Source organism: Aptenodytes patagonicus, chromosome 20 (genome assembly GCF_965638725.1).
Source record: "Aptenodytes patagonicus chromosome 20, bAptPat1.pri.cur, whole genome shotgun sequence".
Taxonomy (NCBI): domain Eukaryota; kingdom Metazoa; phylum Chordata; class Aves; order Sphenisciformes; family Spheniscidae; genus Aptenodytes; species Aptenodytes patagonicus.
Window position 1 is genome coordinate 4,957,562 of NC_134968.1, and position 24,935 is coordinate 4,982,496.

The 24,935-nt window shown below is 62.3% G+C and overlaps 3 protein-coding genes across 5 annotated transcripts; 1 reads left to right on the forward strand and 2 right to left on the reverse strand.

Annotated features, from left to right (window-relative positions):
* Window positions 1-1,291: 1,291 nt before the first annotated feature.
* On the reverse strand, window positions 1,292-4,640 carry LOC143169334 (uncharacterized). The gene is made up of 4 exons (XM_076356652.1): window positions 4,607-4,640; window positions 3,332-3,409; window positions 2,716-2,790; window positions 1,292-2,204 (listed from the first exon to the last, which is right to left on the reverse strand). Exons 2-4 carry the CDS (start codon window positions 3,363-3,365, stop codon window positions 1,891-1,893), a joined length of 423 nt encoding a protein of 140 aa, XP_076212767.1. The 5' UTR covers window positions 3,366-3,409; window positions 4,607-4,640; the 3' UTR covers window positions 1,292-1,890.
* A 326-nt stretch (window positions 4,641-4,966) lies between these two features.
* On the forward strand, window positions 4,967-20,696 carry SMARCD2 (SWI/SNF related BAF chromatin remodeling complex subunit D2). Of its 2 annotated transcripts, none has more exons than XM_076356786.1 (13): window positions 4,967-5,048; window positions 12,708-12,892; window positions 15,192-15,234; window positions 15,825-15,947; window positions 16,086-16,205; window positions 16,380-16,475; window positions 17,574-17,675; window positions 17,970-18,131; window positions 18,410-18,507; window positions 18,801-18,936; window positions 19,050-19,172; window positions 19,272-19,373; window positions 19,481-20,696. In XM_076356786.1, exons 1-13 carry the CDS (start codon window positions 5,022-5,024, stop codon window positions 19,532-19,534), a joined length of 1,371 nt encoding a protein of 456 aa, XP_076212901.1. In that variant the 5' UTR covers window positions 4,967-5,021; the 3' UTR covers window positions 19,535-20,696. The 2 variants fall into 2 exon arrangements, with proteins under 2 accessions (XP_076212901.1, XP_076212902.1); XM_076356787.1 differs by lacking the exon at window positions 4,967-5,048 and adding an exon at window positions 10,364-10,373.
* A 62-nt stretch (window positions 20,697-20,758) lies between these two features.
* On the reverse strand, window positions 20,759-24,727 carry PSMC5 (proteasome 26S subunit, ATPase 5). Of its 2 annotated transcripts, XM_076356789.1 has the most exons (12): window positions 24,638-24,727; window positions 24,049-24,120; window positions 23,529-23,598; window positions 23,276-23,373; window positions 22,825-22,881; window positions 22,480-22,710; window positions 22,186-22,312; window positions 21,822-22,012; window positions 21,642-21,740; window positions 21,385-21,495; window positions 21,223-21,309; window positions 20,759-20,872 (listed from the first exon to the last, which is right to left on the reverse strand). In XM_076356789.1, exons 1-12 carry the CDS (start codon window positions 24,674-24,676, stop codon window positions 20,819-20,821), a joined length of 1,236 nt encoding a protein of 411 aa, XP_076212904.1. In that variant the 5' UTR covers window positions 24,677-24,727; the 3' UTR covers window positions 20,759-20,818. The 2 variants fall into 2 exon arrangements, with proteins under 2 accessions (XP_076212904.1, XP_076212903.1); XM_076356788.1 differs by having other exon boundaries at window positions 22,480-22,881.
* Between the last annotated feature and the right edge of the window lie 208 nt (window positions 24,728-24,935).

The following is a 24,935-nucleotide window of genomic DNA, read 5'->3' on the forward strand; positions in this document are numbered from 1 at the left end:
GCCGACCCCGCTCTACCACCCAGCACGCACTGGGGGAGGACAGGAGCACCCCACAGCACCACACATTTTCTGCAAGCAGCTTGCCGGGAGAACGCAGGCAAGAGCTCTGCTCTTGTCCTGGTCCCCACGTGGGCAGCCAGGCTGGTTGAACTGGGCACAGGCAGGCATCCCGCCACCCCAGGGCTGGCTGGGGCAGGTCACTGGGGAACGGGGCTGAGCGCTTGTGTCCTGCCTGGCCAAAAAGCGGAGTTGGCGAAGAGGGAAGGGGGGATGTGTCTGCCTGGTCAAGAGGGTCAGCGGCCACAAGATGACTGTTCTGGTGAGGGAAATAGAGCAGCAAGGGGGGAGGGGAGAAAAAAGGAGAGAAAAAGGATGCAAAGAGCAAGTAAACGGAGTGGGCCAGCTGCAGCCGAGGGTCTCAGAGCCAGAGCTAGGGGGAAAGGAAAAGAGAGGGGCCGAGCCGAGCCCCAGAGGGGCGGCAAACCTCGTGTCACCTTAGCGGGAGGCTCTACCTGACCAGGTAGGAGCAGAGAAAGTCCCTGGGGCCGAGTGGCTGCACTCAAGGCTGCAAGGGCTGGGGGAACCACCGGAGGCAGGGAGGGACAGGGACCACGAGAGGTCCAGGGCCGCGCCACCCAGCTCTGGGCCGTGCCTCCAGTCAGGGTGGGGGGCAGTGGGGGGCCGAGGTCCATGGGTGCACTGGTGGCAGGGGAGGTGTGAGCGGCGGCTGAAGCCCTTGGTGCAGAGTGGGCAGCAGTAGGGCCGCTCGCTGGCGTGCAGGCGCTGGTGGACAACCATCTCGGAGCGCTGGATGAAGGCCTTGCCGCAGCTGGGGCAGGGGAAGGGACGCTGGCCCAAGTGGGCTCAGCGATGCTTGGCCAGGTTCGAGCTGATGCTGAAGCGGCGCCCACACTCGGGGCAGCCCTAGGGTTGCTCGCCCGTGTGCCGGCACCGGTGGCTGGCGAGGTCGGAGGGTTGCAGGAACCACTTGCCGCAGTCCCCACACTGGTGTGGACACTCGCCCAAGTGGATGCGCCGGTGCTTGCTCAGGGCCGAGCGTCGCGTGAAGCCTTCGCCGCATTCGGCGCACGGGTAGCACCGGCAGCTCCCAGCCGGCGGCGGGGAAACCAGAGCCACAGGGCTGCTTGCCCAGCCCGTGGGCACCTCAGCCGGGTGGCCCCGGCGGCTGCCGCACCATCCGCAAGCCACGCAGGAGCCCTGGGGCCGGGCACCCTTGGTGCTCCCCGGGGCATTGCTGGTGCCTGGCCAGGCCGGCGCCGAGGCGGACGCGGCACCCGTGGGCTGGGCACTCACAGGGGGGTCTGTGCTGGGGGAGGACGGGGGACACAGGCCCCACACACCTCCCGCAAGCCAGGCATTCGCACAGGCTCCCTGTGGACCAGGGCTGGAGGGCCAGCTCTGCCCACGGCAGGAGACATCTGGCAGCCTCCACACCAAGGAGGGGGGTCTGCAGCAAGGCAGAGAGCTCTTCACTGTCTGGGCAGCCATGGGATGTCTCCTCCAGGACCCCGACAGCTTTTGGGGGGGGCATCGCCCTGCCCACTGCAGCCCTCCTTGCACCCAGCCCGAGGGCCTCAACCTGGCTCCTCCATCCAGGGTTTTGTAGGGGCTGGGATGCCTCTGGCTGTCCTGACGGCTTCCCCGTGAGCCGGTGTGCAGTGGGTGCCTGCTGAGGGGGTCTCCAGTGCCCCATCGGGGCCCTGCTGGCATGCCCGGGCTGGGTCCTGCTCCAAGCTCTGGGGGACACTCTCCTCAGGCACCCCCCCTGAGAAGACGCCCCACACACCCGCCATCGCTGCACTGCCGGCCGGAGGAGGCATCTCTTCTGTCACCATCCCAGTCCTGCTGGAAGAGAGAGAAACGCACAGCTCAGGGGGAAGGAAGGACAAGAGGAAAGCCACGGCAGGCCGCTGCCATGCCGGCTGCTCCGGGGCATCCCTGGTCTGCCAGCCCTCTGCCTCTGGGGCCCTTTGCAGCCCTCCGGCACCACCAGACTCTCCCTTCCTGCTTCTGCTCCTTCACCAGCTCCCACAGCATCTTCTCCACCTGGCTCCGGCCGACAGTTTGCAGGATGGCCTTCAGCTGCTTCCAGAAATCGGGCAGAGACATCTCCAGGCACAGGGAGGCTGTTGCCAGACCCTGAGGCAGCCCCGGCTGCCCCCAGGGAGGCTCCGTGTCTGCATCTGCAAAGCAACAGAGGCGAAGATGCCAGGAGAGGGATGCTAACACAGAGCTCCTGCTGCTCCCCAGGTGGGTCACCCCTCCACGGGGTCACCTTCCTGTCCCTAGCCACCGGCAGTTCTGAGACCACCAGGCTCGGAGCATGCCAGCAACAACAGGACCGTGGTACAGGCACAGGACACCATGTGACAGCAAACAGAGAAAGATTTTTTCCTTGCTCATCCTGCCCGTGAGCCCCAGGAGCTGCAGACACAGCTTCAGATGGGGCAGAGGCTGTTGTTCCCTGAGCGTGGTACAACACATCTCTGCTGGGCACAACAGAGATGAGTTTTGGCAGAGATTTATTAACTTGCCCCAGCTCTGTGTGGGAGCCAGAGGTCCTATAAGACACTCGGGACTGCTTCGGGCTGTGAAAATGGCAGTGCTGTCCTCTGAAACGCCCCTGAGAGGCCGAGAACAGGCACAAAACAGGGATAATAACTGCCATGGCATCCCTTCTGCCGGCCAACTCACCGTGCAGCAAGCTTCGGCACCCAGGGGGCTCGGCCAGGGCAGCTATCTGAGGGCAGCTGATGGCAATCTCTTCCGCTAGCAGAAAACAGAGCAGGGATTAGAAACACGCACAGAAGCTTCTCCTCCCCGTGAAAGGAAGCAGGACACCAAAGACAAAACCTCCATGGGAGTCTCCTTCTCTGCTTCAGTGCGAGACCAGCCCCCACCTCGAGCCGGCAGCAGTCCCCGCAAAACCCCGAGACGATATCCAGCTACGGGTACATTTCTCTGAGCATCTCGTCCTGACTCCCCAAAGATGACACCTACCTGTGACACTGCGGAAGGGACAAACGACACACGCTGAGGCTGGCCCCAGCCGCTCTCCTTGGTAGGAAGAAGCTGGGACACAGTTGCAGTGGCTGGGCTGACCTGGCCCTGGAGGACTGGGGCGACCCAGTGACAAGGAGGGGGTTTTACACCCCAGCCCCACCCAGAGTCCCAAGAAGAGATGTGACAGTCACTGCCATCGTCTGAAAGCGCAGAGGCACAAACGGGCCCTTTGCTTGAGGAGCTCCAGCCAGACGGGCAGGGCTGGGGGGCCAAAGCCCGGCCAGTGCCACCACCGTGGGGTCCTTACCCAGGGAAATGAGAGACTCGTAGCTGTCCCGCATCACGCTGTGGGGCTTGCGGGGCCCTGCTGCTGGCCTCCCTGCGCCTGCAAGGGAAGGGACTGCGGTTCAAACCGGTGCATCCCGCAGCGGGCTGCTCCGCCCTGACCCACGCCAGGCCCTGCTCCTGCCCCGCCCCACACCAAGCCCTGACCCACACCAGGCTCTACGCTGGGCCCTGCTCCTGCCCTGCCCCGCACCAGGCCCTGCCCCACACAAGGCTCCCCGAGGCCCTGCTCCTGCCAGCCCCACACTGGGTCTTGCCCCACACCAGGCCCTGGCCCCGGCCCCACCCACACCGGGCCCGGGCCCGGGCCCTGCCCCTGCCCCAGGCCGGGTCCTGCCCCACCCGCCCCGCCCCGGGACGAGCTGCGGGCAGGGTCCGGGCGGTCCCGGCACCGCCCGCGGGGCCTCCCCGCCCCGAGCCCAGCGCATCACGGCAGGGCCGGGCCCACCGCTCCGCCGTACGGTGGGCTGGGGGAGGGTCCCCCGGGTGCCCGGTCCCGGCGGGGCGGGGCAGGGCAGGGCGGGGCGGGTCCCCCGGGGTCTCCCGGCTCCGCCGCCCCGGGAAGCGCCGCCGGCGCCGGGCGGAGCGAGCGGCCGGGCCCGGCCCTGCGGCGCCCCCTGGCGGCCGCGCCGCGGAGCCCGCGCTGCCCCCGCGGGGCTCCCCCGGGGTCCCGCCCTCCCCCCCCGCGGGCGCCCGCCCGCACACGCGTGTGCCAGCGCCCCCCGCGCCTGCGCCCCCCCCTCCGCGAACACGGGCCCGCCCAGGCCCTCACGCCCCCCCGCCCGCACACGCGTGTACACGCACAGGCCCCGCGTGCGAACGCGCGTGCCCCGACACCTGCGTGCCTGTGCCCGTCTGTGCCGGCACACGCGCGCGCTGCGCCCGCAAACGCGCCGGCCTTCGTGCCGGCAAACGCAGGCGCCTCTCGCGCACGCGCGCGCGCGCACGCACGCACCCCCCCACGCGCTTGCACACTCATGTCTGTAAGCGCACGCGCCTTCACGCGCACGCCTGCGCACACAAGCAGAGCCGCGCGCCCGCGCGCCCGCGCGTTCAGGCCCGCGTGCACGCACACCCGCACTGACACACGGACATTCCACACGTTCAAACCCACGCGCGCGCACAGCCGCACGCCTCCATAAGCACTTTCTCGCGCTCACGCCCGCACAGCAGCACCCACCCCCCCACGTGCCTGCACGCCCGTTGCACACGCAGGCACGCACCCTTGCGCACCCACCTGCCCCCACGTGCCTATGCGCGCGCACACACACGCACACGTGCGCACGGCCTCGGGGAGGCGGGGCCGTGTCTGGGGCGGAGCCTTTGCGCGGGGAGGGCGGGGCTTTTGCCGGGGGCGGGACCACCGCGGAGGGGGCGGAGCGTGCCGGGGGAGGGGCCGGCGGGCGCCGCGCGCTGACTCCGTCTCCGGGCGCCGCCGCCGCCGCCGCCGCTTCCGAGTAAACACCGCGGGCGGGGGCTGCCCCCCCCCCCCCCCCCCCACGCCGTCCCCCCCCGCCATGGCCGGCCGCGGCGCCTTCCCGCTCAGCCCGCTGCCCTCCGCCGCCGCCCCGCCGCCCCCGGGGCCCGGCCCTGCTATTCTGCGGGGCCCCAGCCCGGCTCCCGCCGCCGCCGCCGCCCCGGGCTACCGCCCCATGGGCCCGGCCGCCGCGCAGTACCAGGTGAGGCGGCCTTGGGATGGGGGGGGACGGTGCGAGGGGCGGGTGTGAGGGGAGGGGGGGGGGCGCGGAGGTCCCCTCAGGGCCCCGCCGTCCGGCCCGGAGCCGCCCGGGGCTGGAGGGCGCTGGGCCGGCCGTCGGGGCCTTCCCTGCACCTCAGGGCCCGCGGCGGGCCGGGGCAGCGGCTGCCGGGCCTCCGCCAGCTCCCGAAATCACCCCGGGGTGTCCCTCGCCCAGGAGCCCAGCCTCCACCAGTACCCCCGGCTTAAATCCCGGATAATGTTATTTTCCTGCCATTTTTAGTTAGGGTACCTCCACGTGCTCTGTCTTCCCGTGCTCTTGCTTTCCACCCTTCTCGAAAACCCCCACTAAAAGTTACGGCAGCGTCACCGAGCACGTCCCCTCCGCCGTGGCAGCGATGGTCGGCGACCGCCATGACCGCCCGGCGGGAGCCGGCGTGCCTGACCCCGTTATCTGGTGAGGTCCTGCCGGGGACCAGAGCGGAGGATGCGTGAGCGGCGTGCCCGGCCCCGGCTCCGCAGCCATTTCCCATAGCACGGAGCTGCCTTGAAACCTGTTTATCTGCGTCTTTGGCAAAGGTGGAGGTAACCGTTTGGCGTTGCGGGTGGGTATCTTCAAGGAGAAGCTTGGGAGAGATGGTTAAGTGGTGGACGAGGAGAGCAGGCGCTTGCTAATATTAAATAAATCTGAACAGGGAGCAGCCCTCAAAAAGCAAAAGAAATCACTCGTTTTCCAGCCTGAACGTCCCTTATAAGAAGTATATTCTGACATACACTCAAGTTTCCGCCTCCCCCTTGCACCCGCAGCTTGTCCGTTCGCTCTTAGGCGCACGGTGATTATTTTGGTTACTAGGTTTCTGGTCTAAAGCACAATCTTCCAGGCAGGCTTGACATGGAGGAGTCAAGCTTCATTGTAAGCTTCATTAATACAAAATGAGGAAACAACTTCCCCCTGTAGCCTTAAAAACTCCGAAAAGCCCCGCACTGAAAACTGAGATGGCGCAGCCGGGGCCAATCTGAGCGTGAATCGACGGTAACTCAACTCGGAGGTGTTTCGGGCCGAGCGGGTGCTCGATCGTTTGCCCTGACCTTCCATGCGGCAGGTTGCAAAATCTAACCGGGAAGCTGGAGCCTGACGGGAGCAGCCGGGAGCCGCTCACCGCTGCGGGTAACCAGGCTAACATATGCTTGCTTTTTTTCCCCCCCATTGCTGGCCGTAACGCCGTGACGGTAGCAGGTGTTGGGAGCGCATGGCTGGCGGAGGGTGATGTACACCGAGTGTACGTCACCACGGTATCTGGCACTGGCAAGCCAGTGCAGGAGTTGGCTGGGTCAGCGGGGCCGGTCGAGCCCCGGGGCTGGTGGTGAGTGCCGTGCCTTGCATCTGGCCGCGAGCTGCATCTGGCTGGCAGCTCGCTGGCAGGGCTGCCTGCGCGTGGGAGGGGAGAGCGGGTATGATCCAGAGGGTCTGCCCTTTGTTTTGCAATTCCCAGGCTGAGGAAAGCAGCCCCTGCCCTCCCAGTGGCCATCCCTGCCATACCCGGAGGACTCCTCTGCTCTGTTATGCCCTGGCTTAATGAAGAATTTCATTATTCGGGCACTAGGAGACACAACGGCCCTCATCCACGCCAGCGAGTGCTTAGGGGCTCTTTAATCACTGGATTATTAAACATATGCTCGTCCTTTTGACATCCTTGCATGCTTGCTGGTTATTTACTGCTGGCTCAAGCACGGAATTCAAGAAGACGACTCCCTTTGGGAGTCCCTTTTGGGACCGATTTGGGACCCTTTTAGGAGCTGATGTTTCCAGAGCAGCCAGGCGACGGTGCCGTGCCCAGAGCAGGAAGGAGAGGGTTTTTTCCGGGAGGAGGGTGATCAGCTGAGCTGTCGGGCTGCTTGGTGGTGGGTCTGCGGGCAGAGCCCCTGTCCCAGTCCCTGTCCCTGTGCTGGTGGCAGCATAGATGCCAAGGCTGAGTCCCAGCCCCCAGCATCCAGGTCGTGCTGGCCGGTGTAAATTCAGCGAGAAGGAGCCTTTCTTCTGTTTATTCAGGTGCTAGTTTTGGGCTTAGGAGAGGTTTTTCCTGAGTTATCAGATTGACGCTGTGGCAGGGAGCGGGCTTGGCTCTGTGTGGTGGAGATGGGACTGTGCAAAGCAGTGCTCCGGCCTCAAAGTTACCCCATGCTGATGCTTCGCTGGTGCACAGAGGTGGCAAAAAGCAGTGTTTGTTAAGTGCCCGTTAGAGGGGTTTTGTTGGCACTTGCTGGCGAGGAAGAGCCTGGTTTCTGTGGGACGGGAGGGCTGCTGCAATCCAAGCGACTCCTAACCCTGAAAGCAGCTGCAGGTCGGTGATCCCGTCCCTGGGCAGGCGGCAGTGTGAAGGAAAGCAGAGTCATGCTTGGTGGAGAAAACCGTGCAGGCAGGCGGAACGGAGGAGCTGGAGAGGTGTGGGTTGCTGGTAGGGAGCCAGGTGAAAGATGGGATGGCCTGGACATGTTGGAGAGGGCGTAGTGCGGCACGTCAGAGATCCACCCAACCTTCCTGGGAGCAGAGGAAAACAGTGTTCCTGCTCCTTGGGTGATTGGGATTGACTTGAAGGGGGTCTGGGGACAACAGCCAGGGCTGGAGCTGCACCAGAAAGCTGTGATGCTGCTTGGGCTGGGTGACCCCACCCATCCCAAGGGAGATGGTTTCCAAGGCAGTTTTCATCATAGACTGAGCCTTGAGTTAGTTTAAGTGATGATACAAAGCAGATGAACGCTGTCCTCTTGGAGCAAGAGGGAGGAAGGCAACAACGGAGACCACGGCACCCTTTGTTTCTCCTGGGGAAATGTGACAGTGAAGTTCTGCTGGGTGGAAAACATCTCCAGACCATGCTGTTGAAGGCCCTCGCTCCATCTTCCTCCACAGGACCTTCTCAGGAGTTCTCAGAGCCATTCCCTGGGCAGTTTAGCACTGCAGCAGCACCAAAGGCAGTGTTTTATAGCAGGCACCTATCTCCGCTCTTCTTGTGTGTGCCTCCATGCTGCGTTAGAGGCTGCCAGAGTTTCTCTTTCAAGAGGGAACCCAATATCTTTGTTCCTTGTTCCTGCTTGCATTAACACCCTTGTTATGATTTGAATCTCCATGACCTTTTCTTTCTCTGACCTGTAACATCTGCGGCTTCAGATGTGAGGCCGCAGACGGGCAGGTTTGTCTGGACCCAAACATCTCTGCTGTTGCTTGAAACGTTGCCAGCACATGTCCTAAATCTGCTCGGTGTCTTTGCCTGTTGCTTTGCCCTTCTCCCTTTAATTTACTACTTCCTCGTCTATGGTTTTTAGCTGAGAAGCGATCTGACTCCTGGAGCTCCTCCTGCATCAAAATACGGCAGGTCTTCCAAGCATGACGAGCTGTGTTGGGGTAGTTTGGGGGCTTGCTGGGAGCAAGGTGCTGCTCAAGAGCTTGCAACATGCAATGGCTCGGTAACAACACCACGTCCCAGCTGAAGATCTCTGCCAGCGCGAACCCAGACTCTTCCTGGCACCCTCCCAAGAGGGATTTTCTCACAGATAAGAACAAACAAAGAGGGGAAAAGCACTCTTTTGGGGTGTGCTGGGGGTGACTCGGTCAGTCCCGATCCATGCGAAGCGCTGGTTGAGCGGTGGCTTTTGGCAGCTGAGCTCTCCTTGAGCCCAGCCTGGCGTGGAGCTCAAATCCCATTTGAACAGGGTTTGCTTTTGCGTCCGTCCTAATGGATAGGACACCGCCGTCCGGGCTTGCAGGGCAGAACTTGCAGAAAGAGCTGTCGTCGCCTGGCATCTGTCCAGGGCTCTGCTCCCAGAGCCCCAGGCGAGGATGCATGTGGGCTCTCGCTCCCTGACTGTTAGTATGTACAAAGTTGGATCGCGCCTTTCTGGATGGAGCAAAAAGGGACGTGCGTCGGGAAGAGCCTTTTCCCCCTCGTTGGGAGTTGCAGGAAAAGAGCTGCGGTCTTGGAAGGAAGATGAAGAGGCTTTCAAGCTGTTTTCTGAAATGCTGCTTTTCTTCAAGCTCCCTCTCCAGCCTGGCTTCTTGCAGATCCATCCTGCGATTTATTGCTCCCCTTGTTTCTCCTTTCTGCTACCAGCCTCCAATTTTTGGCCTGCGCTTCCTCAAGAAGGGGCCTTTGGCAGGCAGGGAGGCTCCTGTCATGCCAACGAACGTCCATCGGGAAGCATTCCAGCCTCCCGTTGGATTCAACTGAAGCTGACTCTCAACAGAGCTCCCCAAACGCAAGCGGCCTGTGCATTGACCTGGGATGAACCGCTAAACCACAGCCAGCCCCATTTGTTCCTTCGGCTTTGGCAGGGAACAGAAACAAGCTGTTTTCTGTCCCGTTTCCAAAGGGCTCCGCTCGCTCTCCGCAGAGAAGGCTGGATGCAGTCCAGTTCGTTCCTTGGAGCTGAGCTTGTGAGGTTTGCCCTTTGTCCACCCCGCTGGCAGGGGTGGTGGGGCAGGGAGGGGAGGACGAGGCAGTACCCAGAGGGGATGGGGCAGCAGCGCTGCCCTGGGTGAAGAGGGGTGGACGGAGGGACAAGAGGTTCTATTAGCCGGGAAGGAGCTAAGGAAGGTCTCCTTGGTTTGAGCCGGTCTAATAAAATTTCCTGAATTTAAGCCCCCTTGTGTCCTGCTAATTTCCAGGGCTTCTGAAGGGGGCCGGAGGCTGGCTTCACCCCACCGGGGCTGTAATGCTGCTTTGTGGCTTAGCCAGAGGTTTAAGGCTGTGCCATGCTTGCGTGAGTTGAGTCTTAGGAGCCTGCAGCCTTCGGGGAGCTGAGGCTCCCCCGGACAGGGATGTGGTCGCTGACTGAACACAAGGCAGAGGCTGGCTCTGCTTTGCCAAAAGGCTTCTCTGTTAGCAATTTGCAAATCTTGATGGTAAACTGAGGGGAAAAAAAACATCTGTGTGGAGGATTCTGCCTTCCTTTTTTTTTTTTTTTGCTCGTCCAAGTGATGAAATGCGGGTCCCTGGTAGGCTGGAGCTCGCTCCCCCAGCAGCTTAACTGTGGCTGATGGTTCTCAGATGTTTATGGAGGTGACATTAAAGTCTTAAGTATGACAGATCTGTTCATTCTTGCGCTGAATCTCTCCCTGCTGACAGAGGTGTCTCATCTTGTAACTGAGCAGTCTCTGTCCCTCTGAAGAGCAGATGAACATGCAGGAGACCTTGCACAAGATGTTATCGCTCATGTGGAGCTGTCAAAGACCCTCTCAACCAACTCAGCCAGCCTCCAAATCTCTCATTTCAGGGATAGATCAGAAACGTGACCCACGGAGTGGCAGAGGGAGGTAGGAGAGACCTCGGGGCATGGTGGTGGTGAGAGCTGCCCTGGCCAAAGGATGGGAGCTGGTCGTGGCCACATCGCCTCTTAGTCCAAGCAAGCTGCTGATCACATTCCCCCTTCCGTGTGCTTTGGGAGTGGGTTGTGGTGGTGTATGTTGTCACATACAGTTTCCCCATGGCACTGACCACGGTCTCCTGCATGAGCCTGAGAAACACCCAGGAGCAAGGTTTTCCTCGAAAGCCGTCTGTCTTATCCATGCTCCTGGTGGCTCTAGGGAGCTGCAGGTGACTGCACGCAGCCTTGGCACTACGCAACTTTTCTTGGGGCTCCCAAATTTCTGATGAAAAGTTTCACAGCCTCTTCTTGTGGCTTATCTGCTCTCCAGAAGCCCTCGCAAGTGAGTCAGCACGGTTATGGGAGCGCGGTCCTCCTGTAGCTACGCTGTGCTGGCAAGCAGTATTTACCCACTGCCTGCGTTTTTTAATTTTGCAAAGGGTGTGGATCTCAGTGCTGCCTCTCCTCCCAGCCCTGCCACGGAGGATTTCTTGACAAACCTGGAGAAACTGGGTTCTTCCCTTGTGATTTTTGGCAGAAGAGGAGGTGCTGCTGGCCACGGTCGGCTCTTGGCGATGCCGGTGCAGTCCTGCTTGTCACGAAGAGCTGCGCAAATGTGGCCGACCAAAAGGAGAGAAACATCTGGGGGCTGCTAGGAGGAAGAAACAGGCTCCTGCCTTGTAGCAAGGGCAGGTTAGCGAGCCCAGGCTCTGGAGATGCTGCCTCAAAGGAAGGCTGAGCAAAGGTGGAGGCAGCGTTTGGTTGTGTAACGGGCTCTGCCCACACTTTGTGTGCATGTTTTTGAACTTCCACGTGCAGCACTAATCCCGTAGCCTGCTGCTGCTTGGCTTCCCAGCTGCAATATGCTTCTCAATGCAGCAGTTGGTATATTTTCGGGATCTCCTGCTTGCAGAGACACCTGTGGCCTCGGGCTCTGGAGAGGAGCAACTTGGGCTCTTGGTTTTGCGTTTACCAGCTCTTTGGGGAGGAGGTGAGTGGGTTTTGGCTCCAGCCGCCATCAAACCAACCTTCCCGCTGCAGCTCTGAGCCTACCCATAAAAGCTGTGGGGGACAGGCAGGCTGCGAGCTGTGCTCTTGTGCCCCCAGCCCTCCCGCACCCGGGGTATGTGCTGAAATTAATGCCTCTATGCAGATAAGCTCGTCAGCTCGCGGTGTTGCCTTGTCGGGCTCCTTTGGGATAACAAGGTGGTTTCATTAGCTCTCTTGCGCGGCATGGCCGTGTGCCTCTGCTCCGTCCGCAGGGCAGCGGGAGGGGAGCTGTGGGGGATGTCCTGGCACGTCAAGGAGCCTGCAGCAGGGGAGAAATGTTGCTCTGCTGGCTTGGTGGCTCTCCCAGCCTCGCATCTTGGCAGTGGGGAGCTTGAGGATCAAAGTATCCCAGGAGGCTGTTGGCTCGGACTGCCGGTGAAGCAGGCTGGAGCACGTAGGGACAGCCGGTGCGTCGTGGGGTGCTGTGACCATTTGTCGAGGGCCCCAGGGGTATGTATGGGGTGTAGACCTGGTGGCACCTGTGAGCCGGCAGTGCAGGTGCTGGCTTGCCAAGTTGCTCTCCTCCAGGGGATGGGGAAGGGCTGTGAGTGCTACCCTGCATCGGGACCCCTTGCAGGAATGGTTCGCTATCGTGTTGTGGCTCATAAATGCCCTTTCTGGGTCCCCAGAGGGGGAAGGATGGCAGCGGGAGCTGGTGTGTGCTGGCAGGGGGTGAGCTCTTGCCTCCATCCCCTGCACCCAGGAGCTCGGCTTTCTTCCTGCCTGCTGGCCGGCCTCATGACCGGTGCCATAAGGAAGTGGGATTGCCCTGCTCCCCTCCCGGGCATTGCGTCTGCCAGCCTTGGCGCTTTCCGGAGAGGAACCCGTGGCACAACCCGCACCACAGCCCCTGATGTCCGCAGGGTGAAGGCTTTGCAGGCAATGACCCTCGTGATGGGGTCTCGCACAGCTCCAGGTCTGATGTCTCCTGCTGTGTGGCGGTGGCTCGGGGCCATGGCTGGCAGGCGGGGCTTCCCCTGCGGTCAGTGGCTTCTGCTCATCCCGGTTCTGCTTTCCCGTCACTCTTCCTGCAAGGAAGGCCGCAGCTCCTGATGTCCTTCCCTCCTCCCTGCCCTGTCCCTCACCCGCACCTCGGAGCAGGGAATGGCCTCAGAAATCTCTCCCGGGGAAGAAGCGAGAGGGCGGATAGCATCCGCTGGTCCCCGGCAAAGGTCAGGGCCCCTCACAGGGCAGCGTTTAATTCACACTCTTCCTCTCTTCTCTTCCCCACTAGCGCCCCGGGATGCCGCCGGGCAGCCGGATGCCCATGGCAGGGCTGCAGGTGGGACCACCGGGAGCCCCCCCCTACGGAGCAGCCTCCCCGATGAGACCCGGCCTGCCGCAGTCGATGATGGACCCCTTCAGGAAGCGCCTGCTGACCCCCCAGGCACAGCCGCCACTGGCCACCCAGAGGAGAGGGTAAGGGGTTGGCACCCTCCCGCTCCGGGACAGACACCTGCAGCAGGCTGGTGGGGGTTGGTTTGACCCCCTGGGTCCCAGCTGCACTTCACCGCAGAAACCCGCAGCTCCCTGCCCTGCTGCAGAGGGGCAAGCAGCCCGCAGCGGGGCGGGAGCTGGCACGGCTTGCCTGCAGACTCCCCCCAGCTGGCACCGCCGGCGGTGGGAAACCTGCCAGAGCTCGGGGCTGGCATGTTTTGCGATGACGGGGGGGGCAGGGATGGGGGCAGAGATCACTCAGCTTGCAGCTTCCCCGTGCTCTGATCTCCATGCCAGTAACCGAAAAGCCTCGCTGCATGTGTTTGTGCGTGCCAAAGGCCCCAGCACCGGCTCCTTGGGGTCTTTCCCCTTCTCACAGGGGTTCGTGCTGGCTCTGGCAGGCACAGACATGGGTGGAAACAGGGGACGGGTGCAGCAGGTTGCAGAGACTCTCCCTGATCTGTGGTCTCGGTAGGACTGTTCATTTGGGGCTGGTCTCAGCAAGCCACAGGCAAGGCTCTGCCAGCAGCTCCTCGCTTGTTTACAATGCTGCTAATCCCTTTGCTCCGTTTCTGTTTTCCACGAGGGCTTCTTGATTACTGGAGGCTGTTTCTCAGGGCAGGGTCCCTCGGTCCAAATGGATACTCAGGTCCCATTCCCTGCCCTGCCTATGTGGCAGGGCCGGTGGCCGACAGCTTGGTTGGCTCCGTGATCCCTCCGCAGGGAGTCGCAGCCTCTGCAGAGCAGCTGCGCATCCCTTCAGTGCTCCAGAGCAAGCTGGGGATTAAGGACAAGGGCAAGCTCGCAAGGACGTCAGCGGCCAGATAAGGCTGCGGCTCCATTCCCGGGGGCTGGCTGCGTGGGATCAGCCGTGCTCGGCTGGTCGAGCATCCTCGCTCCCAGCCGGCTGCGGATCAGGGGATCAGGACCTGCCAGCTGCTAATGGGGTGGCCAAACCCTGCAGGGCAGAAAGCATTTAATGCAGCAAGAAGAGCTCAGAGAAGTTCTCTGACCCCCCTCTTAGCTAGGGCTGCCCTCCCGACCTGTCCTCCTGCGCGAGCAGCTGTGGGGCAGCCGGCGTACCTTGGACACCTCGTGATGGCAGCACGAATGCCCACGTTTGCTGCCCTGCTGCTTCACATGCTGCCAAGGGAAAGGGACTTCCCTTTGCCTGCTGGACTCTGCCCCATCTCTTACTCACATGTGCAGCAGAGTGGCAGGAGAGCGTTTCCTCGTGTATCCAGGCACTGAGCATGAATTTAACGGGGCACTGGGGTGGGCTCAGGCTGATGGGGGCTGGGAGCCTGCAGCATGTGGGAGGGGAGGAGAGCCCAGGGCCCTGTGGTCTGACAGGGTACTACAAGCTCAGAGAGCGCTAAAATGGCTCTGAGCAAGGCTGCAGCTGTGCTGTGGCTCTAGAGGCCACTCTGCTTCCTCTACCCATAACGATTTCAGCCCCACCCTGGCAAGGTTGATTTGTTTTAAGCTGTTTTTAAGTGAGCTCCTGGAACTGGGCTTTGGTTTGTAGCATTGGGAGAATGTGACAGCCATTTCCAGAGAGGAAACTCGGGAACACTGTCCTGCAGACGGGAGCATGCCTGCAGCCGCAGCTTTGCCTTATACCACCTTTGACGGTTGGACTCGATGATCTTAGAGGTCTTTTCCAACCTCAATGATTCTATGATTCTCCTTGCTCCTGCCCTGCAGCACCCTTAGCAAGCAGCAGCAGCAGCAGCAAAGCAAACTGAAGCCAGGGACTGGATTTCCTTCCCTGGTGATAGGCTCTAGACGTCCAACACCTTCCCCCCTGGAGTCATCGTGGCTTGCCCACAGGGTTATAATTTCTTACTCATTTGCTTTCCAGCACTAATCCAAGGGCTTGTGCTATAGATGCTCTTACGGCCTTTCTTTGCTCCCCTCCTGCAAGTCCAAAGTCCCTCTCACACAGAGCAGCCCCAAAAGCAGACCTGCTCCCCCGGACCTGTTCACTGCAGCAGGAGCCTCAACACCTGGCTCAGACTGAGTCATCCACATGGCACGTAGCTGGCACTGCCGCTGTGACTCCCGTTCCCGGAGCCTGGCCCCATTCATGGCCTGGATGGGGCCAAAAGAGCCACCGGGCTCCTGGTGTAGAAGCAGAGCTCAGTGTTGTCCCCTGAGAGACCCACTGCTGCCCAAGCATGGGACATGCAGCAGCTTCCCACCAGGCAGGCAACAAGGTGTCCTGCAAGAGCTTGCAGTGTAATAGGGGTTTTTTTGCCTGTCTCTGTGCTTTTTGCAGGGTGAAAAGGAGGAAGATGGCTGACAAGGTCCTGCCACAGAGGGTGAGTGCTGCCTCGGTGCGTGGGGAAGGAGCTGAGCTGCTGGAGGGAGGTGGTGCATCCGTGCTGCCTTCCCAGGGCAGCCGGGGTGATGAGGTCCCCACAAGGAGGAGGAGGATCTCGCTGAGCCGCCTCCTGCCCGCCGGGCATTTCTGCTCAGTCCCAAACCAACCTGGAAGATTTCTGTCTCTTCCTCTGGGGTGGTGGGAGAGGTTTGAGGTGTGCACAAAAATTGTACAAGCAGGACTTTGGGCAAGCAAGGAGCAGCGGTGGCTTGGGGTGGAGACCCCAGGAGGACCTTAAGCCCCTCCTGGAGGTCCCTCTTAACAATCCATTACCTGCCTGTGCCACCGGGCAGGCTGCTGGGTACAGTGACAGGCTCCAAATTGGGGTCCGCAGTACAACTCTGATTTGGGGAGAGCTTTGCAGGGCTGTAGTCTTTGCTTAAAATGAGGAATTGGTGCTGTTGTGCTGGACTCATCACTTGGTGACTCCTTGGCGCGCCAGCCCAGCACCAGTATCATCGCTGGGGCTGGCGTGGGGGACGCAGCCCCATCCCAGCACTCAAGGGACTGATCGTTTCTGTTTGACAGATCCGGGAACTGGTCCCAGAATCCCAGGCCTACATGGACCTCCTCGCCTTTGAGCGCAAGCTGGACCAAACCATCGCTCGGAAGAGGATGGAGATTCAGGAGGCCATTAAGAAACCGCTGACGGTGCGTGGCAGCCCTGGCTGGCCAGGAGGGCGAGCAGCTGGGTGGGGTGGGGGCGTACGAGGTGGGTGCTGCTGTGGGTGCTGCCAGCCACCCTCTCACTCCGAGCATCCCCCCCCTCTCTGTTTTCCTATTCCACAGCAAAAGCGGAAGCTGAGGATTTACATCTCCAACACTTTCACCCCAGCCAAAGAAGAAGGGGAGGGTGGTGAGCGTGTGGCCTCCTGGGAGCTACGTGTGGAGGGCAAACTGCTGGAGGACGTAAGGATACAGGCAGGGATGAACTGGTTGTGGGAGGAGCACTGCTGCTCCGTGCTGAGAGCTTGGCTGGGGTGGATACGGCCCTCTGCTCGCTGGGTGCCGGAGGCAATGTTTGGGCTGGGGCCCTCCGTGGCTGGTGGTGTCAGGCCAAGCCTCTCCCGCTCTGTTTTGCAGCCGAGCAAGCAGAAGAGGAAGTTCTCCTCCTTTTTCAAGAGCCTCGTCATCGAGCTGGACAAAGAGCTGTATGGGCCAGACAACCATCTGGTGGAGGTGAGATGGGGGAGGCTCCCGGCCACGCTGCGGGGCTGGCTCTGCACCCCGGGCAGGGTGGGGAGAGCTGTTAACCCCAGCGGGCGACGGGAGGTGGTCCTGCCGCTTACCCTGTGGGCACTCAGCTCCCCAGGCCAGCGCCTGTCCCGCTGCGAGAGGGGATTGAGTAAGGTGGTTTTGGGTGCCGGGGCTCGGTGCCGAGCCCTCCACGGGGGACCACGCTGCCGTGCTTTCCAGGCTTAAGTTTACAGTTGCGTTTTCCTCCCTGGTGCTGGCTGGTGGCCGGCTTGGCAGCTGCCGGCAGCAACTGCTGCCCGTCCAGCTCTTAACCCCGCCTCGTGCCCACAAGTACGCAGCTAGAGCCAAGAGGTGTGGGGCTGCAGTGAGGACATGGCTCTGAGAGGCAGCTTGGGCAGCTCTTGGCCCCACAGATTTGCAAATATGAGGCCCAACACAGGTGATGATGCCACAGAAAGGCTCATCTGTGCGTCCCAGCGCCAAGCGGGGAGAAGGGTCTCCCCTGTTGCCTCCCAGCCCACGGCCTGGCTGGAAGGGGAGATCAAGCACCGCCTGTGAGTGGGATCAGACCTTTTTTGGGGTGCTCCTGCCTGGAGCAGGCTTTCCCTGCACCCAGCTCACGCTTTTCGCCCCGAGAAACGCTTGTTTCTGTGGTGGTGCCTGCTGCGGTGGGGGTGAATCCCCTTCACGCGTGGGGTGGTTTGTGAGAACAGCTCTGATGCCCAGCCCCTGCACTGGCTGAGGCAGGATTGATCCCGCATTGACACCAGGAGCTGTTTGAGCCCTTGACATCAAGTGCTCAGGGCTGTAACTCCCCCAGCCCATCCAAATTCCCATCTGCCTCTGGGCTGGAGCACATCAAGCTGTATCTGTTGGACCAGGTGGGCTCTCGGCTGAAGCCCAGTAGGGTCAGACTCCCAGATCTGCCAGGGGTGGGATCCAGGCTGTCTGTCTCTGCTAGACCCCTGCACAGCGCCCGAGCACTGGCGCTCTCTGCTCCTGGCTGCAGACCCCAAAGCCTGTTAGCAGGTGGCTTGTCATGGTCCTGGAGTTGAGCAGTGTCCCCTTGGTGTCTCATAGTGGCACCGGCTGCCCACAACCCAGGAGACTGATGGCTTCCAAGTGAAGCGTCCCGGCGACGTCAATGTGAAATGCACTCTGCTGCTCATGCTGGATCACCAGGTAGGGGTCCTGGAGCCACGCGGGTGCTGGCTGTACCCTGCTGCCCTTCCTCCAGCACAGCTTATCTGTGCAGGGAGGTCCGGCGGGGGCAAACGGGCCTGGGCTGGGGCAGAGCCTTAATATGAGGCCACTCGGGGGCTGTGGGGATGGAAAAGGAGCACAGAGGGCTCCCGGCACAGACCTTGCAGCCTGCAGTGACACAAGTGTGTGACACAAGGGCTGTGTGGGGCAGCGTGCCCACAGGAGGGGGCCCTTCCAAGTGCCAGACCCCCTTCATCCTGCCTGTCCCTGCAGCCACCACAGTACAAACTGGACCCTCGCCTGGCTCGCCTGCTCGGGGTGCACACCCAGACCCGCGCCAGCATCATGCAGGCGCTCTGGCTCTACATCAAGCACAACAAGCTGCAGGACAGTCACGAGAAGGAGTACATCAACTGCAACCGCTACTTCCGCCAGGTCAGTCCTTGCCCCGCGGCACCACCATGCTTTGCTGGGAGGAGAGCACCCTTCCCACCTCCAGTAAGGCCAGAAAAAGCATCTTTTTTCTGGCCTGAAACAGACACTCCAGACTGCCCGGTCTCAATTTATGCCCCTTCCCCAGGGGCTTGCGTCCATCTAGCTTGCCATGCACAAACCAGGGCTGGGCAGGTTTCCCCCCTCCTGCCTGGCCCTTTGCGTGGCGGGTGGGAAGAGCCCCTGCCACAGACAGCAAACACTCTGCTTTGCCCCTCCAGATCTTTAACTGTGTCCGCATGCGCTTCTCTGAGATCCCCATGAAGCTGGCGGGGCTCCTGCAGCACCCAGATCCCATCATCATCAACCACACCATCAGGTAAGGGCGGAGGGTGTGCTGGGCAGCGTTCCCCGGGGCTGGCGGGCTCGAGGGGCAGGGTGTACCTCCCCAGCAGGGTGCAGGAGGGGAGGGCAGTACCCGCAGGGGCTACGAGGTCTCCAGCCCAAAGCAGCAGTGAGCACAAGTCACTTGGGAGGGGAAGAATCAGCCAAACAACTTTGGGGGCTTCTCGGGGCGGTCAGTGGGGTACTCGTGTTGCTGTCAGGGGAGTCGATCCACCCCTACAGCAGGGTGGAGGCTGACGTCCCCCCTCACGCCCTGTTTCCTCCCAGCGTGGACCCCAACGACCAGAAGAAGACGGCCTGCTACGACATCGACGTGGAGGTGGATGATCCCCTGAAAGCTCAGATGAGCAACTTCCTGGCTTCCACCACCAACCAGCAGGAGATCGCCTCCCTGGATGCCAAGGTGCGGGGCTCAGCCAGGGTGGCACTTCAAGGCTGCACCACAGAGCTGGGGGGAGCTTGGTGTCCTGTTCTGGGGGGGACACAGCTGCCTCTCACCCCTCGTCATCTCCCTAGATTCACGAGACCATCGAATCCATCAACCAGCTGAAGACGCAGCGTGATTTCATGCTGAGCTTCAGCAACAACCCGCAGGATTTCATCCAGGAATGGATCAAATCCCAGAGGAGGGACCTCAAGGTAAAACCCCGGGGCTGGGCGGGGCGAGGGGCTGGGGTGGGGGGGGAGGTCCAGCCCTGGTGCTCACGCCGTGTCCTCCCCACCCCGTGTTTTGCTCAGATCATAACGGACGTGATCGGGAACCCCGAGGAGGAGCGGCGAGCAGAGTTCTACCAGCAGCCCTGGGCGCAGGAGGCTGTGGGCAGACACATCTTCGCCAAGGTGGGCTCCGTGCCCTGCTGGTGGGGTGCTGCAGCGAGTCGGGGCGGCAGCGGGAAGGTCCCTGGGGCAGCCCTCTCTCCCTGCTTGACCGCCCTTGTCCCCTCCAGGTCCAGCAGCGTCGGCAGGAACTGGAACAAGTGCTCGGGATCCGCCTCACCTAAGGGGCCCGGCGGGGGCTCGGGAGCTCCTTCTCCTCTCCCTGCTGCCTGAGCTCGACGGTACTTCTTACTGGAATCAAATACAGCACTTGCACAAGCCCTACGTGCCTGGAGGGATTTGGAGCCACTAGCACCCCTGGGCTCCCCTCGGCCGGGAAGCTCTAGCCACAGGCAGAGCACAGCGGAGGGTCCCCCGGTTCCCCCCAAAGTCCCGCTGCAGCCCTTCTGCTGCATTAACGCGTCCTGCTTTTGCATCGTGCCCTTCGCCTCTTCCCCGTAGCACTGAACGCAGCCCTCCTGCTCGCTCCCCTCCTCTGGCCAAAAGCCCTCCTTGGAGTTGCTGCCCAGCAGGGAAAAGCTGCCCGTGCCGAGCGGGAGGCGCTGCCTGCCCTGCCAGCCCTCCCCGAGCCCAGCCGCCGCCAAGGCAGGCCTGGCCCTGCCCCTCTTCAACCAAAGTTTTGTCATTCCAAACGCCAGCCCCCTGCCCCCCGCTGGTGCCCGACGTTTTGCACTATTTTTGTGAACAGGTTTTATAAAAAAAAAAAAAAAAAAGGAAGCGTTTTGTACAGTGGGTTTGTATTTGATTAATATATTGAGTTCCTCTTACTGCACTCATTGCCTCAATCTATGCAGTGGTTCGTGGTGTTCTCAGAGGGCTGGCTCGGCCCAAGCTGTTCTTTTTATACGTAACCAAGTTTTTTAGCGTTAAGTTTTTGACAATCAGTTGATTATTCCACACCCCCCCTGCTGTTTTACATAATTAGTGACTCGTCTTATGAGCGATCTGAGGTCTCGGGGGGGGGGGGGGCAGAGGGGCTAGCTCTGCCCCCAGGAGCCTGCGGGCAGCGGGGTCACTGGGGCTCTGAGCGCGGGGCACCGAGAGAACTGGAGATGCTGGGGAGCAAAGGGACCACGCCGCTGGGCTGAGGGGACGCTGCCACCACCCACTGTACCCGCTGAAGTGCCTTAACCCCGCTGGCCCCCTGCCCACACGCTCCTCGTGGTGCGGCCGGAGCAGCTCTGCCTCCTCCGGGCGGTCGCAGGCAGAAGGGAGGGGGGCGTTTACATATTCCCAGGGTGTATGGCTCAGGGGTGCCTGCTCTGCCTCTTGTGTAACCATTTTTTGTCTATTTTGGATATTTTCTAATAAAACCAGTTAGCAGCAGCTCTGTGTGTGTGTGCTGGAGTCCTGCAGCCCACCCCTTGCCCCAAATCAGCGCGCAGGCGTGGCCATAGCAGCACTTTATTAGAGACAACGCAGCCCGAGGAGCAGCCCCAGCCTCACCGTTACTTCCACAGCTTCTTGATGGACATGTTCTTCTCGCTGTCCTTCTGCATCACCTGAGCAGGGAGGAGGAGACAGTGGGTTCCAAGCATGCAGGCCCCCTCCTACTCCCCTCGTTTGGGTGCTAATAACCTCAAAAACCACCCCCGACGCCAAGCTTCAGCCCTGCGGCCTCCAGCCCAGCTCTGGCTGTGCACCACAGCCCTGGGAAAGGTCTCCTCCGTGTCACTCGCAGCTTAAGAACTTGGCGACAACCCCTTCAACGCTGTTGTTTGTCCCCAGAGCTGACCCCCTTCAAGCTCCACAGCTCCCAGGTCCCGGCAGACGCGGCCCAGGACAGTTTGTGCCGCACCGACAGCTCCCCGTTCTGGGAGGAACCCGCCAGCAGCTCCCCCACGGCACTTACCTTGGCAACAGCCATTTCAAAGTCTTCTTGCGTGACGTGCACTCGCCTCTCCCTCAGCGCGTACATGCCAGCTTCTGTGCACACCCCCTGAGAGGGACACGAGACGTCACCCACTGCTCCCCCTCTGCCAGCCCCGGTGCCGCCGCCGTGCCCCTGGCTCACCTTCACTTCTGCACCCGACGCCCCCGGCATCAGCTCCGCGATCTTCCGCAGGTTGATGCCCCGCGTCAGGTTCATTTTCCGGGAGTGGATCTTGAGGATGTCCAGGCGGGCCTGGAGGAAAGCAGCAGCAGAGCGAGGGTTGGAGCCACAGGAATCGCTCCCAGAGAGGGCTGGGGACAACGCGCTCCCCCCAGGGAGGACCAGGACAGCAAGGGACCGAGGGGGAGCCGGGGCCCGCCGTGGGGCACCCCACCTACCTCCTCATTGGGAGGGGGGAACTCGATCTTCCTGTCGATGCGGCCGGGGCGCAGCAGAGCCGAGTCCAGGATGTCGATCCGGTTCGTGGCCATGATCACCTGCACGGGGAGAACAACTGTCAGCACTCTGGGCACCCCGCTGCCACCGCAGGGCCAGCAGGACACTGCCCCGTCCCCTACCTTGATGTTCTTGGTGGCCTCAAAGCCATCGAGCTGGTTGAGGAGCTCCAGCATCGTGCGCTGCACCTCGCTGTCCCCGCCAGAGCCCCCCTCCAGGCGGGAGGAGCCGATGGAGTCGATCTCGTCCATGAAGATGATGGAGGGGGCGTGTTCCCGGGCCATCACAAACAGCTCCCGCACCATGCGGGCGCCTGCGGGGAGCAGAGAGGGCTGAGCCCTGGCACCGCGCACAGCTCAGCACAGCCGCAGGGCTTCCGTCTGCCCCAGACACCACGCAAGAGGCCTGTCCCGAAGACACCCAGCACCACGAGAGCCCTCGCTGGGGCTCCGGCACAAGCAGCCGCCTCCCCCTGTGCCCTTTTACCTTCGCCAATGAACTTCTGCACCAGCTCGGAGCCCGAGACGCGAATGAAGGTGCAGTCGGTGTGGTGGGCCACAGCCCTGGCCAGCAAGGTCTTGCCTGTGCCGGGGGGTCCGTAGAGCAGCACGCCCTGCAACGGCCACGTGGAGACCTCAGGACCGCTGCCAGGCCGGGCTCAGCACCTCTGTCCGTGCCTGCACAGGCAGCCACCCCCCGACATGGGGGTGACACAGGCAGCATCACAGTGGCACCACAGAACCCCCAAATGCTGACCCCCACCGCAGACGCAGCACTTGCCTTGGGCTGGGCGATCCCCAGCGCCTCGAAGAGCTCAGGGTGCTTGACCGGCAGCTCGATCACTTCCTTGATCTCCTTTATCTGCTTGTCCAAGCCCCCGATCATCTCATAAGTGGAATCCGGAACCTTCTCCACCATCATCAGGGACACGAGAGGGTCCACTTTGTTGGGCAGGATCTTGTGCAGCGTGTAGCTGTCGTTGCGCAGGGCCACGCGGCAGTTTGGGGTCACCTGCAGCGAGAGCAGAGGGGAGCTCAGCATCCCTGCGGCAGGGAAGGGGGCAGGCAGCTCCAGGCTGCCCGGAGGGAGCGGTCGCGTCCCCTCCCACGGCCCCAGGACACTCACGTCGTTAATGTCGATGTTCTTGTCCACGTCCACCACAAACTTCCCCTCCGGGTGCACCTGGAAGGCGGCAGTTGCCACCGTGAGAGTTATTTCTCTGAGAAGTCCCCTGTCGTGTGCCCAATATCCACACCGGCTGCTCGGAGCGGGAGGAAGGAGCCAGAGAGCTCAGCCACCGCCAAACACCCCGCGGCCCCTCCTGCCCCCGGGAAGCCCTAAGCCAGCTGCCTCCCACCAGCCTGCGGAAGGTTTGGGCCCAGGAGAGCCGCCGCAACGTGCTCCTCTGGAGAAAGAGCTCTTGCTTCACGTCTTTTAGTTGTTACGTCCCTCCAGAGCTCATGCTCACACTTGCTCCAACCCCCGTGGGGTCAAAGGGAGGGTCTGTCAGACCCCACCCCGCTCACCCCTGCCCTGCCCCAGCCCCGGTTGCCCTCGGGACAGCTCAGCCTCATACCTTGACGAGCACTTTCTTCTTGTCCATGGCTCTCACCACTTCTCCCACGTAGGAGCCCTGCTCCTGCAGCAGCTGCAGCTCCTCCCGCAGCAGGCGCACTGCAGAGGGAGACATCAGCACCAGCCACAGGCAACCCAGGCCCAGACCCCCTGCCCACGACGGTGACCAGCAGCCAGGCCAGGAGCCACCAGCCCAGCAGGTAGGACCAGCCCCAGAGCCCCGGGCAAAGAAGATGAGAGGAGCCGAGCCGTACCTTTAGCGTTCAACTCGTTTCTCTGCGCTTGCAGGCGCCGCAGATTCTGGCTCTTCTCGTTCACGATGAGCTGTTGGGAGAAAAGCTTTGCTGAGTCCTCCACGTCCCATGCAGCGCTCACATCAACCGAGCGTGGGCACCAGCGCAACGGCCTCTGTCTCGGGACAGGCACCTGGAGGGGTACAGCCCTTCCCAGCAGGACGTGGCCAGCCAAACCCCACTGCCAAGGGCTGGGCAACACCTCGCACACACGCAGCAGTGCCGTCAGCTCGTAGGACTGAGACTCATCTCATACACCCGCACCGCTCAAAAGTTGGGTCCTGCTTGTAGATACCCCCCTGGGGCACTGCTTCCTCCTCGCAGCCCAGAACAGGGCACCCACAGCACAGAAAAGGCTGGGGGTGCTCTCAAGGCAAGCGCAGGCGCAGGGACACGGCCACGCAGTCCCCCCCGGAACCACAGCGATGCCGTTCTGGGGCAGGCCGGCTGGGCGTCTCCTGTGCAGCCAGGACTGGCTCACCTGCAGCTCCTCGATCTTGGACAGGTAGTACTGCCGGAGCCCTGTGCCACCTTTTCCATCGTCCATCTCCATCTGTGAGAGAGCAGAGCTCAGCAGCACCGGCCTTAGCCCCAAGGGTCCGAGGCCCATTCCACCCAGGGCCTCGAAAACTATCTCTACTCCCGGTCGACCTCTGCGCTGACCCTCTGGTCTCCATTTCCCCCCTCCGACCTCCCCGAGGCAGATCCTGGGTCCCCGCTTTCCCTCCCACCCACCTTCTGTCTCCCCGGGCCGGAGCCCAGCAACAGCCCCAAAGCTCTTGTTCCCCCCCCCCGCCGGGTCTCACCGTTCCCACCCGCACGCCCCTTCCCCCTCCTCCCTACCCCCTCCCGGAGCCTCGTCCCGCACCCCCCAAGGCCTGCCCCAGCCCCCGGTCGGCCCCCGCCCCCTCGGGGACGCTGAGGCGAGACCCGCCGAGTCACGGCGCCCGCCAGGCCCCGGCCGGACCCGGTCCCAGCGGAGCCCCGCGCGGCAGCGCAGCACGGCGCGACCCGAGCACCCCCCGGCCGGCGGCCGCAGCCCGCTCCGGCCCGGCCCGGCCCGGCCGCACCTGCTCGGGCCCGTCCACCGCCATCTTCTCCGCCGGCATCGGGACGCCGGCGCCGCTCCTGCCGGCACTAAAGATGGCCGCCGCCCTCCTTCCGCTGCCCGCCCCCCGCGCGCCGGGCGTGATGGCGTCACTTCCTCTCTCCGCCGCGACACAGGAGCCGAACACCCGCTGGCCCCGAGTCGCCGAGGGCGCATGCGCAGTGCGGCGCCGGCAGGGCAGAGCGCGCATGCGCAGCAGTGGCTCGTTCGGGTCGGGGCCTTGCCGCCATCTTGTTACGGTCAGAGGTGATTTCTCCGTA

Coding starts and splice junctions, on each gene's coding strand:
- LOC143169334 (XM_076356652.1), bottom strand. CDS start 3,365: ATGCGGGACAGCTACGAGTCTCTCATTTCCCTGG. Junction 2,791..3,331: donor CGAGTCTCTCATTTCCCTGG/GTAAGGACCCCA, acceptor GTTTTCTGCTAG/CGGAAGAGATTGCCATCAGC. Junction 2,205..2,715: donor GTGCCGAAGCTTGCTGCACG/GTGAGTTGGCCG, acceptor GTTGCTTTGCAG/ATGCAGACACGGAGCCTCCC.
- SMARCD2 (XM_076356786.1), top strand. CDS start 5,022: ATGGGCCCGGCCGCCGCGCAGTACCAG. Junction 16,206..16,379: donor AGGGCAAACTGCTGGAGGAC/GTAAGGATACAG, acceptor TCTGTTTTGCAG/CCGAGCAAGCAGAAGAGGAA. Junction 18,508..18,800: donor ATCATCAACCACACCATCAG/GTAAGGGCGGAG, acceptor GTTTCCTCCCAG/CGTGGACCCCAACGACCAGA.
- PSMC5 (XM_076356788.1), bottom strand. CDS start 24,676: ATGCCGGCGGAGAAGATGGCGGTGGACGGGCCCGAGCAG. Junction 23,599..24,048: donor CCAAGATCGAGGAGCTGCAG/GTGAGCCAGTCC, acceptor TTCTCCCAACAG/CTCATCGTGAACGAGAAGAG. Junction 21,496..21,641: donor TCCCCCCTCCCAATGAGGAG/GTAGGTGGGGTG, acceptor GCTTTCCTCCAG/GCCCGCCTGGACATCCTCAA.